The 17538-nt window shown below is 52.9% G+C and overlaps 2 protein-coding genes across 8 annotated transcripts in view; one reads left to right on the forward strand and one right to left on the reverse strand.

Moving 5' to 3' along the window:
• The window catches only part of LOC105495268 (death effector domain containing 2), a 22403-nt gene extending 12987 nt beyond the window's left edge, over positions 1 to 9416 (reverse strand). Inside the window, exons 1-4 of one of the 3 annotated variants that reach the window (XM_011764573.3) lie at positions 8819 to 9416; positions 8152 to 8349; positions 7204 to 7569; positions 5700 to 5819 (exon numbers count right to left, since the gene is read on the reverse strand). In XM_011764573.3, the coding sequence (XP_011762875.2) occupies positions 5700 to 5819; positions 7204 to 7531 (448 nt within the window). In that variant the 5' untranslated portion in view covers positions 7532 to 7569; positions 8152 to 8349; positions 8819 to 9416. Of the gene's footprint in view, positions 1 to 5699; positions 5820 to 7203; positions 7570 to 8151; positions 8732 to 8818 lie in introns of those variants that run through there. The other 2 variants (XM_011764574.3, XM_071088202.1) reach the window with 2 other exon arrangements.
• LOC105495269 (zinc finger protein 526) lies at positions 8015 to 17177 on the forward strand. 5 transcript variants are annotated; one of them, XM_011764579.3, is made up of 3 exons: positions 8015 to 8037; positions 14337 to 14430; positions 14512 to 17177. In XM_011764579.3, exon 3 carries the CDS (start codon positions 14529 to 14531, stop codon positions 16539 to 16541), a length of 2013 nt encoding a protein of 670 aa, XP_011762881.1. In that variant the 5' UTR covers positions 8015 to 8037; positions 14337 to 14430; positions 14512 to 14528; the 3' UTR covers positions 16542 to 17177. The 5 variants fall into 5 exon arrangements, with proteins under 5 accessions (XP_011762881.1, XP_011762879.1, XP_011762877.1 ...); XM_011764577.3 differs by lacking the exon at positions 8015 to 8037 and adding an exon at positions 9756 to 9887; XM_011764575.2 differs by lacking the exon at positions 8015 to 8037 and adding an exon at positions 10781 to 10883.
• The last annotated feature ends 361 nt before the right edge of the window (positions 17178 to 17538 follow it).

Genomic DNA, 17538 nt, shown 5'->3' on the forward strand with positions numbered 1-17538 from the left:
CACCGTGCCTGGTCAAAAAACACTTTTCATATTTGTTTTTTTGTTGTTTTTTTTTTTTTTGAGATCGAGTTTCGCTCTTGTTGCCCAGGCTGGAGTGCAGTGGCGCAATGCAACCTCTGCCTCCCAGGTTCAAGCAATTCTCCTGCCTCAGGCCCTCGAGTAGCTGGGATTACAGGTGTCTGCCATCACAACCGGCTAATTTTGTATTTTAAGTAGAGATGGGTTTCACCATGTTGGCCAGACCAGTCTGGAACTCCTGACCTAAAGTGATCCACCTGCCTTGGCCTCCCGAAGTGCTGGGATTATGGGCGTTGAGTCACCAAGCCCGGCCCCATGCTTCAGTTTTGACTTTTGACTCATGTAACCGATTTACACATTTAAAAAGTTAAAAGAAATAAACCATAAAATTAACACAAACAGGCCAGGCATGCGGTGGCTCCCACCTATAATCCCAGCACTTCTGGAAGGCCGAGGTGGGTGGATCACTTGAGATCAGGAGTTTGAGACCAGTCTGACCAACATGGTGAAACGTGTCTCTACAAAAAATACAAAAATCAGCTGGGCATGTTGGTGCTCACCTGTAATCCCAGCTACTGGGGAAGCTGAGGATGGAGAATCGCTTGAACCTGGGAGCCGGAGGCTGCAGTGAGCCAAGATTGTGTCACTGCACTCCAGCCTGAGCAACAGTGTGAGACCCTGTCTCAAAAAAAAAAAAGAAAAAAGAAAATTAAACACAGAAGAAAATGAACCTGGTCGGATGCTGTGGTTCATGTCTGTAATCGCAGCCTACAGCCCAGCAGTTCAAAACCAACCTGGAACCTGGGGCAACATGGAAAAATCCGTCTCTATTAAAAAAAAAAAAAAATTAGCCAGGTGTGGTGGCACGTGCCTGTAGTTCCAGCTACTTGGGTGGCTGAGGTGGGAAGACTGCTTGAGTCCAGGAGGTCTAGGCTGCAGTAAGCAATGTTTGCGCCACTGGACTCCAGCCTGGGAAACAGAGCTAGACCCTTGAAGGGAGAAGGAAGAAGAGAAGGAAAAGGAAGGAAGGAAGGGAAGAAGGGAGGGAAGAAGGGAGGGAGGGAGGAAGGGAGGGAGGAAGGGAGGGAGGGAGGGAGGGAGGGAGGAAGGGGATTGTATACATAATTGGTAACATGAATAATCAGATGAAAGATTATTCAAGTAACTTGAAGAACATTCTGACTGTAAAATCTCAATGGGATATGCTCAGAGAACAAAAAACACAAATAAAATCTAAGTTTCATTCACTAGATATAGTCAGCAGTTGTACTGACTTTGTTATTTTGATGCTATTTAATTACCATTGTAAAATAAATCAAACAAATCCACATCACAATATTATTAAGAGGAAAGACTTTTAGTATAAAAAAGTCTGGCTGGGGCCAGGTGCAGTGGCTCACGCCTGGAATCCCAGCACTTTGGGAGGCCAAAGCGGGCGGATCACCTGAAGTCGGGCGTTCAAGACCAGCCTAACCAACATGGAGAAACCCCGTCTCCACTAAAAATACAAAATTAGTCGGGCGTGGTGGCACATGCCTGTAATCCCAGCTACTCAGGAGGCTGAAGCAGAAGAATTGCTTAAACCCGGGAGGCAGAGGTTGCAGTGAGCCGAGATCACGCCATTGCACTTCAGCCTGGGCAACAAGAGTGAAACTCTTTCTCAAAATAATAATAATAAAAAGTCTGGCTGGGAGCAGTGGCTCACACATAAAATCCCAGCACTTTGGGAGGCCAAAGCAAGCAGTTCAGCTGGGGTCAGGAGTTCAAGACTAGCCTGGCCAACATGGTGAAACCCCGTTCCTACTAAAATACTAAAAATACATTAGCTGGATGTGGTGGTGTGTGCCTGTAGTCCCAGCTACTCGGGAGGCTGACACGGGAGGATCGCTTGAACCTGGGAGGCAGAGGTTGCAGTGAGCTGAGATGGCGCCACTGTACTCCAGCCTGGGTGACAGAGTGAGACTCCATCTCAAAAAAAAGTATTTGTAACGTTCTTGTTTCTTTGTTTAGAGTCTGGGTCTCCTTCTATTGACCAGTGGCATGCCACCACACCCAGCTCATTTTTTTTTTCTCTGAGACAGAGTCTTGCTCCGTCACCCAGACTGGAGTGCAGTGGCGTGATCTCAGCTCACTGCAACCTCCACCTCCCCGACTCAAGCAATCCTCCTACCTCAGCCTCCTGAGTAGCTGGGACTACACGCACACATCACCATGCCAGGCTAATTTTTTGTATTTTTTATAGAGACAGGGTTTTGCCATGTTGCCCAGGCTGGTCTCAAATGCCTGGGCTGAAGCAGTCCACCCGCCTCAGCCTCCCAAACTGCTGGGACTACAAGTGTGAGCCACTGCACCCAGCCAGGTTTTTTACCTTTTTAGACAGAGGGTCTCACTATATTGCCCAGGCTGATCTCGAACTCCTGGCCTCAGGCAATCCTCCTGCTTCAGCCACCCAAAGCACTAAGATTACAGGCATAAGCCACCAAACATGGCTATGATGTTAATCTTAAATTTAAAATACTAACAGAAACTTTTTGAAAAGTAAAGTCTCTAGCACTATTCACTGAAAGAACCTAGAAACAATATACACACTCAGCACCCAGGTTTTGGTCTCTAAATACTACAGCTTCCTTGAAAAACAGCTGATTCGGCCGGGCGCGGTGGCTCAAGCCTGTAATCCCAGCACTTTGGGAGGCCGAGACAGGCGGATCACGAGGTCAGGAGATCGAGACCATCCTGGCTAACACAGTGAAACCCCGTCTCTACTAAAAATACAAAAAAAACTAGCCAGGCGTGGTGGCGGGTGCCTGTAGTCCCAGCTACTCGGGAGGCTGAGGCCGGAGAATGGCGTAAACCCGGGAGGCGGAGCTTGCAGTGAGCTGAGATCCGGCCACTGCACTCCAGCCTGGGCGGCAGAGCGAGACTCCGTCTCAAAAAAAAAAAAAAAAAAAAAAAAAGAAAAACAGCTGATTCTAGGGTGGGGAAGGGAAAGTTCAAAGTGAGCCCAGGACATCTTGCAGTGCCACAAAGCAGGAAGCACCCAAAGAACAATATAAACACATGAAGAAGACACAAGAGGCTAGCCAACTGGAACCTTCAGAAGACTGACTATAACAAGTCCGTAAATAGCGTACGGGTCTATAGTGACACTCAAACTCAAAGGGGCATTGGGGGAATACCTCTTGAAAGAGAAAGAAAAAAGAAAAAGAATTAGAAAAATCACCATTTTATAAACACCAATGTGATAACTGGTTCAGAAGGAGCTCACACATGTGAAACCCACTGAGTAAATGGCTATTAGGGAACAGGACGTGCCAAAGTATCATCTCATAGACTATTTACTAACCACGAGAACTAAACGTCCCTTCTCAATGGACAAACATGGCAGACATCCGCTTAACCAGGTGATCAAATTTTCCCACATCAGAAAAGCCAGGCCATACATGCCTGGGGATGTACTCCAGTATGAACTAGATGGCAGCAACCAAGGATTATTCCTGCCAGAAACGTATAAACTGAATCTAACCAAGCCTCAGACACAATTCCCATTTAATAAGAAATGTAAGGGAAAGAGGGACGAGTTAAATGACTCCATCAGGAAATAGATAAACAATCAGGACATTCTACAAAACAACCGGCCTGCTAGGGTGAATAAATCAATGTTACAGGAAAAAGAAAAAGGTATGGGGTATAGGGACAGTTTCTGCACTACGGGAGGAAACTAAGGAGACATAACAACGGAATGCATGCCAACTCAACTATGAACAGATTCTGAACGGCCCCACAATCTGCGGATATGTGAAAATTGACCGTTAGAATATTAGAGAATTTGTGTTTATTTTCTTAGGTATAATGGTCTTAAAGTGGTAAAGGAAAACATCCTTATTCTCCATGGATGCCTAATTTAGGGGTAAAGCATCCTGATGTCTGTAATTTACTTTCTTTCTTTTTTTTTTTTTTTTGAGACAGAGTCTCGCTGTGTGGCCCAGGCTGGAGTGCAGTGGCCGGATCTCGGCTCACTGCAAGCTCCACCTCCCGGGTTCATGCCATTCTCCGGCCTCAGCCTCCGAGTAGCTGGGACTACAGGCGCCCGCCACCACGCCCGGCTAGTTTTTTGTATTTTTAGTAGAGACGGGGTTTCATCGTGTTAGCCAGGATGGTCTCGATCTCCTGACCTCGTGATCCACCCACCTCGGCCTCCCAAAGTGCTGGGATTACAGGCTTGAGCCACTGCGCCCGGCCTTGTAATTTACTTTCAAAGGGTTCAACAAAAAATCCAGAATTACATATACACATAAAGCAAAAGTAGGAAAATCTTAACAGTTACTGAACCTAAGTGGAAGATGTTAACTGTACTAATCTTTCAACTTCTATGTTTGAAATTTCACATAATAAAAAGAAAAAAAGAGAGGTGGCCAGGGCACGGTGGCTCATGCCCGTAATCCCAGCGCTTTGGGAGGCCCAGGTGGGCAGACTTCTTGAGACCAGCAGATCAAGACCAGCTTGGGCAACATAGTGAAACCTCATCTCCACTAAAAATACAAAAATATTAGCCAGGCACGCTGTCACACGCCTATAGTTCCAGCTACTTGGGAGGCTGAGGCAGGAGAATTGCTTGAACCTGGGTGGCAGAGGTTGCAGTGAGTAGAGATTGCACCACTGCACCCCAGCCTGAGTGATTGAGACTCTGCCTCAAAAAAAAAAAAAAAAAAAAAAAAAAAAAAAAAACCAGGCCGGGCGCGGTGGCTCATGCATGTAATCCCAGCACTTTGGGAGGCCAAGGCGGGCGGATGACGAGGTCAGGAGATCGAGACCATCCTGGCTAACATATGAAACCCCATCTCTACCAAAAATTAGCTGGGCATGGTGGCAGGCACCTGTAGTCCCAGCTACTCGAGAAGCTGAGGCAGGAGAAAGCAATTAACTCGGGAGGTGGAGCTTGCAGTGAGCCGAGATTGCGCCACTGCACCCCAGTCTGGGCGACAGAGCAAGACTCTGTCTCAAAACAAACAAACAAAAAAACCAAATAGGGGTGGCTGGGCATGATGGCTCATGTCTGTAATCGAGCACTTTGGGAAGCTGAGGTAGGAGGATGGCTTGAGGCTAGGAGTCCAAGACCAGCCTGGGCAACAAGGGAAAGACCCCATCTCTATAAAGGATGAAAAAATTAGCCAGATACGGTGGCATGCCCCTGTAGTTCTAGCTACTTAACAGGCTGAGGAGGGAAGATAGCTTGAGCCCAGGAGTTCAAGGCTGCAGAGAGCTATGATTTCACCACTGTACTCCAGTCTGGGTGACAGACCAAGCCCCTATCTTGAAAAAAACAAACAGAAAAAAAAAAAATTAGGGGCGGTGAGGAGAATAAATAAGTTAATTGGGGCATGGCAATTAAAAGAAAACAATTGGAGATAGCATGAATAAATCTCAGACACATCTAGAAAGACCACCAGGTGCAGAGTAATACCCACAATGTAATACCATTTAAAAGAAATATGAAACCATGTGCAACAATTCTATATGTTGCTTCAAAACACAGTATTTGTAGCAATAAAAACACACACATACATATAATACACACACACAGTGAAAATGAGACAGAATAACCCCTCAGGCCCCTTCCTTGATAGGCACAGTTCATAAGGAAAAGAGGGATACGGCCATCACACCCACCTAGCTGGGCTCACCTGTCTCCCACTGACCCTGCTGAGAATTTGCAGAACTGCTTGACTGCCGACGGCGATGGCAGCTACCCTCTGTCCTCTTTGAAGAGCTGGAGGTGCCATAGCTATAGCGTTCTGGAGACACTGGAGGAAGAGAAGAACAGGAAGAAGCATTCAGTCTCCTGGCACTAATTCCCACTCTGGGAAGAATGCCTGCACCACGGGGTGCCTAAGTTCCCCAGAAGTCAGAGCCCAAATACCCACTCATTCTGAAACACCTCCTGCAGAGGTTGCTCAGATGCCTCCTGAGACAGAGAACTCATCACCACTTGGGGCAATCTAACCCATGTCTATGGCAGCTCAAACTGTCAAGGTTATTCTGTTAATAGTCATGGTCAGGGTCTTTGTAATGGCCCTTTGCCTTGGCATCAACTGCCCCCAGCTCTCCCCAAGGAGTAAGCAGGCCTCTGTGCAGGCTCTGCAAATCTTCTCTTCTAGAGCCTAATGTTCAGACATAGATATCCAAAAACGCTGTCAGCTCTTCCCTAGAGCTGTCCTTCTCCTGCTTATCTAAATCCTATGGGCTTACTCTGGGCCAGGGAAGGCCATAATCCCCCCTCCCCAAACTAGCCACTGCCCCTTTAGCAACCCAGACAAAGGCTTGGTCTAGGCATGCACAGGGCTACTGGCAGCCTGAACCCCTCCTAGCTTCTCACCTCAAGACTGCTATCCTCCAGGGGCACTTCCTTCACAAGGATTAAGGGCATCAACTCTGGGGACAAGCTGGCTGGGTTTGAATTCTGGCTCCCACACTTTCCAGCTACGGTCTCTGCAAGCCCCTTCATAACTTACCTCCCTCTCTCCCCTAGCTTGGGTCCCCTCTGCTCCTGCCACACTGGCCTCTGATGATGCCAAATTCCCACCTCGGGCCTTGGATGCTCCCTGGCATTTTCTCCCCTGGGGTCTATGCATGGCTGGCAGTGCAGCCTCAGGACAAAGCCTCCCTTCACCTTGCTGCTCTCCCAACTCTCTCTATTCCATTATTTTTAGTCTTCCTAAAACAGCATCTAAAAATAAGTTCTCTGTCTGAGTGTCCCACTAAACTTAAACTTCATGGAACAAACACCTTGTCAGCCCCATCATCCTGTACCCCCTAGACCCAGCAAACAGGATTGTTATTACATGTGCAAACTGCTTAACTTCTCTGAACTTGTTATTTTCCTGGTTACAGTGAAGACAGTAACAGGACTTCCTTGTGGGATTACTGGGAGGCTATAAGGCACTAGTTCATATGAAGGGCTAACAGCTGTGCCTGGCATGAAACAAGTCCTCCGTAAACAGTGGCCATAATCGTCATCACTGATGTGGCCAAATTCCCAAAGCCATGCTTCCCTCCTCTTGTGTTTCTCATTGATATTGTGGGAAGAGGGAGTGGTGGAATGGGACATAAGCTGCAGGCACCAGGAGGCCCAGCGGGAGCCAGGCCCTTTCCTCCCGGGAAGTGTGACACCCTCCCATTCAACCGTACCTGGCCGGCGCCGCTTGCGCGCCAGGTGCGGCAGCAGGTCGTGGCGGGCCAGCACGCGCAGGAGTTGCCCCAGCAGCCGCAGGTTGCTCTCGTCGCACTGCCCGCGGCGCTCCAGCTCCAGCAGGAGCTCTAGGCCGCTGCGGGCCCGGGCTAAGCCGCCGGCGGCACCAGGAGCCTCATCCAGCAGAAAGGCCAGGAGCTCCAGCTCGCACTCGGTCAGTTGCCCGCCCACCACCTCGAACATACGGTGAAGCGACAGCATCCCGTAGTAGTCCAGGCACTCATCCTCCTCCCAGCACGGGGCCGGGGTCGACCCGGATAGCGCCATTCCCGGGGGAGGGAGGCGGAACAAGCTCAGAACCCGGCCTAGAACCCACACAGCGAGGAGGGGGCAGTGGTCAGCGACGCGGAGGCCCGAACCCCACACCGCCAGCGCGTCTCCCCCGCCCAGTCGCGCCGGGCAGGGCCGCTCCCGCACCCCCAACCGCCTCGGTTTCCCCCTCCCCCGGGAGGGAATGGTCCCGCCCGAGGTCCCCTAAGAACAGGTCGGGACGCCGGAGCCCGCTTTGCTTCTGCCCCCCCCACCGTGCTACGTTCGGAGCTCGCCTCCGGACCCGACCAAACGATGCGGCCCAAAGAAACCTCGGGGTCCACCCCGGGGCTCCCTGCCGACTGCCCCTGACTCTGGGTAGGACTGCCCAGACGAGCCCCGTTGCTCCGTCCAGTGGTACTGTCTGATGAGTCCCCCGGCTCTACGCAAGTGGTACCGCCCGAAAGTGACCCTCTGCCCCCTCCACGGAAGAGCGACCCAGGCAGCCCCTTTGCTCCACACAGGTGGTATCGTCCGAACCCGACCCCCTCGCCCTGCAAGGGCGGCCCCGCCTGCTTCCCAGAGCCTGGTCCTGTCTACCCGCCACCAGTCACCATTAGGCCTCTCTGGATCCTCACCAGATTCTGGCGTCCGGTGACTCCTGGGCGACGGCCGCAGCCACTTGTTTTGGATCTTTCTGGCACCTTCTCTATTATTACGCCTGCGTCACCTCGCCCCTCCTCCTTCCCCCAACTCGCGCAGGTGCGACCGCCACGCCCCTTAAGCGCATGCGCAGAACGATGCCTCCAAGCCCCGCCCTTCCTGGGCCGCTTGACCTGCCCCCAACAGAAGCGTCTTGGTTCGCGGGTGCTGCGCTTGCGCAGAGCGAGAGCGCGCCGCATTTGGGGCTGTATGTGGTACCCGGTTCCAGGTCCCTACTTCCCGCCCGTGACTCAAGCCTCCGGGACCATGTAGCGCCACGTCACGAGTAGTTGTAACTACTCATCTCATTAACTACAGCCCCCTCTTGATCACGAGCTAGACGCCCACATCACCACCGCCCCTAGTTGCCCGTGGCAAAGGAACACAATCACTACATTCCTGGCTCCCAGTAACTCCTAGGCCTTATATGATCTGGTCCTGGGCACTCCTCCATTAGATTGTCCCTCACTTCTAGTGACAGCCAGGGATCTACATCTCAACTGTGCTGTCTCGTGATCCCAACTGGAAATCCCGCCCCCAGTCTAGAAGTTCCTTCCCCTGATCAAAACCGGAACTCGCTCATCTCACGTTCAGGACGGATACCTCCTTCCAGGCGGCAGCAGAACCCTCCATTCCGACTGTGCACATCTCGATGGCGTCCATCACGACCCCCATCACAGTCAGACGTCTCCACCCAGAGCCAAAACAGCCTCTCCGTAACCTCTTCCAATCTCTGCCCTCCGGGGTCGCCCAGATACCCGCTCCCTAACTTGCAACAACTAGAGAGGGTCTGTCGGGGAATCGGCGTCTAGGCTGTGGTGTATGCGTGTCCCCTACCGCGGGGCCTTGTGTGTGACGGTCGCCACGCCCCCCATTTAGGTGACTCAAAGTCAGGGCCTGCATGTGCTTGAGACAAGTCCCCTCCCTGGACCGGTTCTCACCCCCGGAATTAAATCCTCTTGGGAGTCGGGAAACCTGGGTCCTGCCTAGCACTGGCCCAGTACTGGCTCTGCCTGAACTGCAGCAGTGAATTCAAAAGAATCGGCTGGGCACGGTAGCTCACGTCTGTAATCCCAGCACTTTGGGAGGCCGAGGTGGGCGGATCACACGAGGCCAGGAGTTCGAAACCAGCGTGGCCAGCATGGTGAAACCCTGTCTGTACTTAGCCGGGCGTGGTGGCACGCCCCTGTAATCCCAACTACTTGGGAGGCTGAGGCAAGAGAATCACTTGAACCAGGGAGCAGTGAGCAGAGATAGTGCCACTGCACTCCAGCCTGGGCCACAGGACGAGACTTTGTCTCAACAAACAAACGCCGGGCGCGGTGGGTCACGCCTGTAATACCAGCACTTTGGGAGGCCGAGGCGGACAGATCACCTGAGGTCGGGAGTTCAAGACCAGCCTGACCAACATGGAGAAACCCCGTCTCTACAAAAAATATAAAATTAGCCGGGCGTGGTGATGCATGCCGGTAAGCCCAGCTACTCGGGAGGCTGAGGCAGGAGAATCGGTTGAACCCGGGAAGCGGAGGCTGCGGTGAGCCAAGATCGTACCACTGAACTCCTGTCTGGGCAACAGAGCGAGATTCCGTCTCAAACAAACAAAGCCCCCAAAAAATCTCTTCCCCTCTCTGGGCCTCAGTTTCCCTACTTGTGAAACAAATGGATGGCAATGGTAAGCTACGGAAGCATAGTCCTGGGCTAAACTCACAAGGAGGGCCTGGTAAGGGACTATCATTAAATCAAACGAAGAGTAGGAAAGATAGGAAAGCAATTTAACAAACTGTGAAGGATTCTGTCTTGCTAAGTGGGTTGTAGTGGGCGCCTACAGTGTACGAGCTCTGTGCATGTGTGATATCATCCAATCCCCTAAACAACCTTTGAGGTGGCTGTGACTCAAGCTCACTTCACACCAACAAAACTGAGGCCTGGAGAGGCGAAACTCCAAGTGTGTCGGGCTCTAAAGCTGTACTCTCAGAAATGCTCCGTCTCTTCAGCTTTGAAATGACACCTCCCAAAGCCTGTAATCCCAGCACTTTGGGAGGCCGAGACGGGCGGATCACGAGGTCAGGAGATCGAGACCATCCTGGCGAACACGGTGAAACCCCTACTAAAAAATACAAAAAAAAAAACTAGCCGGGCGAGGTGGCGGCGCCTGTAGTCCCAGCTACTCGGGAGGCTGAGGCAGGAGAATGGCGTGAACCCGGGAGGCGGAGCTTGCAGTGAGCTGAGATCCGGCCACTGCACTCCAGCCTGGGCGACTGAGCGAGACTCCGTCTCAAAAAAAAAAAAAAAAGAAATGACACCTCTGTCAAGGTCTCCCGCCGCCCAGTTCACTCCATGAGCCCAACGCTCCCCAAAGGTTGCCCGCGTCTGTCTACAGAACTCTCCGACGCTTGGCCCAACAGCGTCCCGGAGAACTGCGCCGGCGCCTCTCCTCGCCCTGCGCCCCGCCCACAGGGCACAGATGTGTGCGTGGATAACTCCCGGAGCCCCGCCCGAGTGGCAACACGCAGGCGCAAGGTCGCGTGCCCTGCGCTGCGGGCTCTGATTGGCCGCCACGGGTAAGGGCACCGCCCAATGGGAGGTGTGGATAGTGAGGGGTCCCACACGCCCAGAGCCGAGGGTCTGTGTCAAGAGCGGCAGGGGCTGCAAGAGATAAGAGAAACGGGTGAGGGCGCCGCGGGGCGGGACGGGGAAGAGAGCGCTGGGTGGACGGAGAGGGCGGAAGGAAAACTAAGGGGTCTGCAGGGATCGAAGAGCCTTGAGGCCTGCGCTAGGGCGGGAGCGGCGCGGGCTGGAAGGAGAGCGCTCCTTCCTGTGTGCCCTGGGGCTCCTTTAGTGTGCAGTAGCCTACGCTGGAACTCGCCCACCACCCACTGCTGCGAGCTCTCACCCGGCCGAGGAGATGAGTCTGGTAGGAGAAAAGCGTTGTAAAGCGGGAAAGTTGAATTTCCAGGGCCCTAGTGGATTCCTTCCTGGAAAGACTTACTGATATACTGTGTGAAAACCCCCCATTCCTTTCCTAAGTAGTTCACAATTCAAGAGTGAGAGAAAGAATCGTAGACGAGGAAAGGGCAAATTTCAAGTCTCCCGGGCCACCTCGTAGACATTTATTGGGTACCTGCTTTGTGCAAGCTTTGCAGCAGGCACTGGGCCTCGCCCTAGGGGAATTCTCTGTTGGAAATGGGACTGTAATCAAAGAAAAATGGAACTCTCGGGCCCCTGGTTGCCTACTTCCAGGAAGGTCCTTTATGGAATGGCTGTTGTGTGCAGGGGCCTGGCAACTCAAAAATTAGGAAGGGGGTTGGAATAGTAGATAAGGAAAGTTTAGCTCCAGGTCCTTTAGTGAGTAATTTACTCGAGGATTATTTTTTGGGCATTAACTGAAAGCAGTGCCCTGTACTGGGCTGTGTATTTTGGGAATTCACAGTCTTATGGGAGAGTTGGTCTGGTAGAAATGGACTGTGCACAGGGACAGTTAAACTCAGGATCGGCCAAGCAGTGGCTCACACCTGTAATTCCAGCGCTTTGGGAGGCCTAGGCGGTAGGATTGCTTGAGCTCAGTAGTTCGAGACCAGCCTGGGCAACATAGGGAGACCTTCTCTCTACAAATAATTTAAAAATTAGCCAGGGGCCAAGTGCAGTGGCTCACGCCTGTAATCCCAGCACTTTGGGAGATCATGGCAGGCGGACCTCTGGAGGTCAGGAGTTGAAGACCAGCCTGGGCAACATGGTGAAACCTCATCTCTACTAAAAATACAAAAATTATCCTGGTGGGGTGGTGAATGCCTGTAGTTCCAGCTACTTGGGAGACCAAGGCTGGAGAATTGCTTGAACCCAAGAGGCGGAGGTTGCAGTGAGCCGAGATTGCGCCACTGCACTCCACTCTGGGCAAAAAGAGCGAAACTCTGTCTCAAAAAAAGTAAAATAAAATAAATAAAAATTTGCCAGGCATGGTGACAGATACCTGTGATCCCAGCTACTCAAGAGGCTGAGGCAGGAGGATCACCTGGGTCCAGGGGGTGGAGGCTGCAGTGAACCAAGATCGCACCACTGCACTGCAGCATGGGCAACAGAGTGAGACCCTGTCTCAAAAAGAGGGAAAAAAAAAAACCCCTCCCAAGGTCTCACTTCCCACTGCAGCCTCGACCTCCTGTGCTCAAGGGATCAAACCACCTCAACCTCCTAAAATGCTAGGATTGCAGACGTGAGCCACTATGCCTGGCCTGGGAGCATTTCTCAGTCACTACATATGTACTGTGTGCTAGACCTTGTTCTTGGCACTGGACATACTTCAGTGATGTACAGGCTAACCTCCTATCCTCTGGGTGCTTAATATGAGCAACTTTTTTTTTTTCTTGAGATGGAGTCTCTCTCTGTCTCCAGGCTGGAGTGCAGTGGCGCAATCTGAGCTCACAGCAACCTCCGCCTCCCGGGTTCAAGCCATTCTCCTGCCTCAGCCTACCAAGTAGCTGGGATTACAGGCATGCACCACCATGCCCAGCTAATTTTTGTATTTTTTTAGTAGAGACAGGGTTTCACCATGTTGGCCAGCATGCTCCCAATCTCTTGACCTTGTGATCCGCCTGCCTCAGCCTCCCAAAGTGCTGGGATTACAGGCATGAGCCACTGCGCCTGGCAATATGAGCAACTTCTATATGCAAGGCTGTAAACTAGACTCCACCTGCCCTCTGGTACTAATAGATTAGGTGAAAAAGAGGTAAAGAAGATGGGTTTGAATTCATGAGATTAGCTGCTAGGCCTGGGAGGGAGGCAGTCATTTGCTGAGTGTACTCTGAGTCCCTGCTGTGTGAAGGGGCCTGGGTGGGGTTCAGCCCACATACGTAGAAGGGAAGATGGGGCATATAGAGGGAAGTTTGAAAGTTAAAATTCATGTCCCCGCTCAGAGATTTTGTTGCTGACTGGAGCCTCCACAATGAGTCAGACCCACAAACTCTCAGTCCAGTGAGGGACAGTGAGATGCCACCCCAAACTCATGATATTTGCCATGATAGAGGTGGCACAGGATATCATAGGAACCCTGAGAATGTAGAGATGTCAGACAAGGCTTCCCAAAAGGTGCTGGGTAGGAGTTTGTCAGACAAAAAGAGGAGAGAAGTTTCTTGGCAGAGGGAATAGCGACATCAAAGACTTAGGGTCCAAAAACAATCTTTCTGGAGAACTACACAGGATTACAGCTGACCTTTACAAGTACCAGGGACTTTGTGTCAGTACTACTTTTAGCCCCGTTTTATAGGTAAGAAGACAATCTCAGAGGAAGTAAGTCGTAGAGCTCAGATTCAAGCCGAGGACAGTCTGGTTCCAGGGCCTGTGTTTTTAAACATTTGGGTGTATCTGTGTGTGTATATATAAGAGGCAGAGGAAAAGTGTTGCACAAAGAGGAAACAGCGCAGCAGGCAAAGGCTGTGGTATTCTCAGAAAAGGTGTGCCTGGCCCTCTCGGTAAAGAGGCCAGGCTGGCTGGGCCAGGTGTGGTGGCTCACGTCTGTAATCCCAGGACTTTGGGAGGCCAAGGCAGGCAGATCACAAGGTCAAGAGATCAAGACCATCCTGGCCAACATGGTGAAACCCCATCTAAAAATACAAAAATTAGCTGGACATGGTGGCGCACACCTGTAGTCCCAGCTACTCAGGAGGCTGAGACAGGAGAATCACTTGAACCTGGGAGGCAGAGGTTGTAGTGAGCTGAGATCGCACCACTGTACTCTAGCCTGGCAACAGAGCAAGACTCCATCTCAAAAAAAAAAGAGGTCGGGCTGTTGGCCGGGGTGGTGGCTCACACCTGTAATCCCAGCACTTTCGGAGGCAAAGGCAGGTGAATCACCTGAGGTCAGGAGTTTGAGACCAGCCTAGCCAACATGGTGAAACCTTGTCTCTACAAAAAAAAAATACAAAAATTAGCCAGGCATGGTGGCATACCCCTGTAGTCCTGGCCGCTTAGGAGGCTGAGGCACGAGAATGACTTGAACTCAGGAGCGAGAGGTTGCAGTGAGCCAAGATTGTGCCACTGCACTCCAGTTTGGGCGACAGACCAAGTCTCTATCTCAGAAAAAAAAAAAAAAAAAAAAGAGGCTGGGCTGAGTGCTGATTCTCTCCTGCAGGCTGCCATGGGGTGTTTGTAGGCTTCGGAGACATGGGATCACAGAAGACCGAGGCAGAAACATTGGATTAAGACTTTCTGAGCAATAGAGGCTGGTGAGTAGTGGGATGGGCAAGAGAACTCCACCTCCCCTTGGTTTCCTGCTTTCTCACTGGCTCCTGCCCCTCTTTCTCCAGGCACTGCCTTCCCCACAATGGCAGAGGTGGTGGCTGAGGTGGCCGAGATGCCAACACAGATGTCACCAGGGGCAGTGGAGATGTCAACACCTATGTCAGGGGAGATGATGGAGATGTCAACAGAGGTGACTGAGATGACACCTGGGGAGGCCCTTGCCTCATCCCTCTTCTTCCAGCATCACCAGTTCATGTGCTCTGAGTGTGGCAGCCTCTATAACACACTGGAGGAAGTCCTCTCACACCAGGAGCAGCACATGCTTGCTGTCTCAGAGGAGGAGGCACTGACCACACAGAATGTTGGCCTGGAGCCGGAGCTGGTGCCGGGCACTGAGGGGCCCTTCCAATGTGGTGAATGCAGCCAGCTCATCCTCTCCCCTGGTGAGCTCCTGGCCCACCAGGATGCCCACCTCCGGGAGTCTGCAAACCAGATCCAATACCAGTGCTGGGACTGCCAGGAGCTGTTCCCCTCACCCGAGCTGTGGGTGGCTCATCGAAAGGCCCAGCACCTTTCTGCCACGGTAGCTGAGCCACCAGTGCCACCTCCTTTGCCTCCCCCAACACCACTGCCTCCACCTTCTCCCCCATCCGAAGTCAAGATGGAGCCCTATGAGTGTCCTGAGTGCTCTACCCTCTGTGCCACCCCTGAGGAGTTCTTGGAGCATCAGGGCACCCACTTTGACTCCCTAGAGAAAGAGGAGCGCAATGGGCTGGAGGAGGAGGACGACGACGATGAGGAGGATGAAGAAGATGATGAAGAGACGGAGGATGAGGAGGCCATGGCAGAGGTCGGTGATGATGCTGTGGGAGGTGACGAGTCCACAGCTAGCTGGGCTCAGGGCTGCGGGGACTGTCCCCAGCACCGGCCCTCAGCAGGAGCTCGCCGGCAACATCGGCGGACATCTCACAGCCCGGCATCTGCTGCCCACCCCTTCCACTGCAGCCAATGTCAGCGCAGTTTCAGCTCCGCCAACCGGCTGCAGGCTCATGGGCGGGCCCACGTTGGTGGCACACACGAGTGTACAACCTGCTCCAAGGTCTTCAAGAAAGCAGCGTCACTCGAGCAGCACTTGCGGCTGCACCGCGGGGAAGCCCGCTACCTCTGTGTAGACTGTGGCCGCGGCTTTGGCACAGAACTCACATTAGTGGCCCACCGGCGGGCCCACACTGCCAACCCATTGCATCGCTGTCGCTGCGGCAAGACATTCAGCAACATGACCAAGTTCCTCTACCACCGGCGCACTCACGCTGGCAAAAGCGGGGCACCTCCCACAGGAGCAACAGCTCCCCCAGCTCCAGCAGAGCCCACCCCTCCACCACCACCCCCTGCCCCACCTGCCCAGCTGCCCTGCCCACAGTGCTCCAAGTCCTTTGCCTCAGCTTCCCGGCTGTCCCGGCACCGGCGGGCAGTACACGGGCCCCCCGAACGGCGCCACCGCTGTGGGGTTTGTGGCAAGGGCTTCAAGAAGCTGATCCACGTGCGCAACCACCTGCGGACACACACGGGCGAGAGGCCCTTCCAGTGCCACTCATGTGGCAAGACCTTTGCTTCTCTGGCCAACCTCAGCCGCCACCAGTTGACCCACACGGGCGCACGTCCCTACCAATGCCTGGACTGTGGCAAGCGCTTCACACAGAGCTCCAACCTGCAGCAGCACCGGCGGTTGCACTTGCGGCCAGTTGCCTTTGCCCGCGCCCCCCGCCTCCCCATCACTGGTCTCTACAACAAGAGTCCCTACTACTGTGGGACTTGTGGCCGCTGGTTCCGCGCCATGGCGGGCTTGCGACTGCATCAGCGGGTCCATGCCCGAGCTCGGACTTTGACACTACAGCCTCCCAGATCACCACCTCCTGCCCCACCCCCACCCCCTGAGCCTCAACAGACTATCATGTGCACAGAGCTGGGGGAGACCATCGCCATCATTGAGACATCCCAGCCGCTGGCGCTCGAGGACACGCTGCAGCTGTGCCAGGCTGCACTGGGGGCCAGTGAAGCAGGCGGGCTCTTGCAGTTGGACACAGCCTTCGTGTGACGCAGCTGAAAAGCAACAAAAGGGTTTGGTTGCAACAGCCAGTGTGGGTACCTCTGGGGAGAGAGGACCTCCTCTGCCAAACTGGTCTGGTACCCACCGTGTGCCAGGATCCACCCTGGCCTCTTTTACCCACTGACTCCCCAGAACAACCCTTCCAGGCTTCTCTTGTCATCTTTCTCTGCCTGAGGGGAAACTGAAGCTCTGAGATGCAATGTGATCTGTACCAGGTCACCCAGCTACACTGCAAAGCGGGTTGGCCAAGGCCCTTTGCACTGCATCACCCTGGTGCCCAGCAACATCAGGTAACCTTCACTGAGCACCAAGCTTATTCCAGGTCTGTGCTGGCCACTCTCATATACCTCTTCAGATCCTCTGCTTGTACCCCCAGCCCTTGCCTTCCCTGGATTTTGGGTACCCAGGACTTTGCTCTGCCTGGTGGAGGAGGGTACTTGATTTCTCTGGGCTTCCTTTGTCTCAATTCTGACAGTGTGGAAGGAAATCTGTAGGTACCCAGGTCCTCAGCTCCAGACTGGGTGATGCTGGAGACCCAGGAGCAAGTCAGCACAGGCTCTGCCCACAGAAGGCATGCACAGTCTGATAGGAGAAACACACAAGTACAGATGGCTTGCTCTCTGAGTGTGTCTCATTGATTCATTCAGCCTGTGTGTCCTAAGGCCTCCCTCTTCACATACTGGGTGATGCTGGGGGCAGGGATGAGTCAGGCCTAAGGCTTCTCAGGGCTATGATGGGGATGTGCAGGGACAGTGGGATCCCAGGAAACAGACCTCCATGGTGGAAGATCAGGAGTCAAGGACCCCTAGAGGAGGTAGTCCCTGAAGGAAAAGTAGGAATCTGGTAGTGAAAGAGGAAAAGAACATTCCAGGTAGACAGCACTGCAAGAGGGTGAGCTCTTGGTATATTTGGAGACCATCCAGTTATTCATCTGACTGCCTAGCCGAGGCAAGCACCATACTGACCACTGTATGTGTACTATGAT

Source organism: Macaca nemestrina, chromosome 20 (assembly GCF_043159975.1).
Source record: "Macaca nemestrina isolate mMacNem1 chromosome 20, mMacNem.hap1, whole genome shotgun sequence".
Taxonomy (NCBI): Eukaryota; Metazoa; Chordata; class Mammalia; order Primates; family Cercopithecidae; genus Macaca; species Macaca nemestrina.

Bases quoted from the DNA above. Each gene is read 5' to 3' on its own strand.
- LOC105495269 (XM_011764579.3), top strand. From the start codon at position 14,529: ATGGCAGAGGTGGTGGCTGAGGTGGCCGAGATGCCAACACAGATGTCA.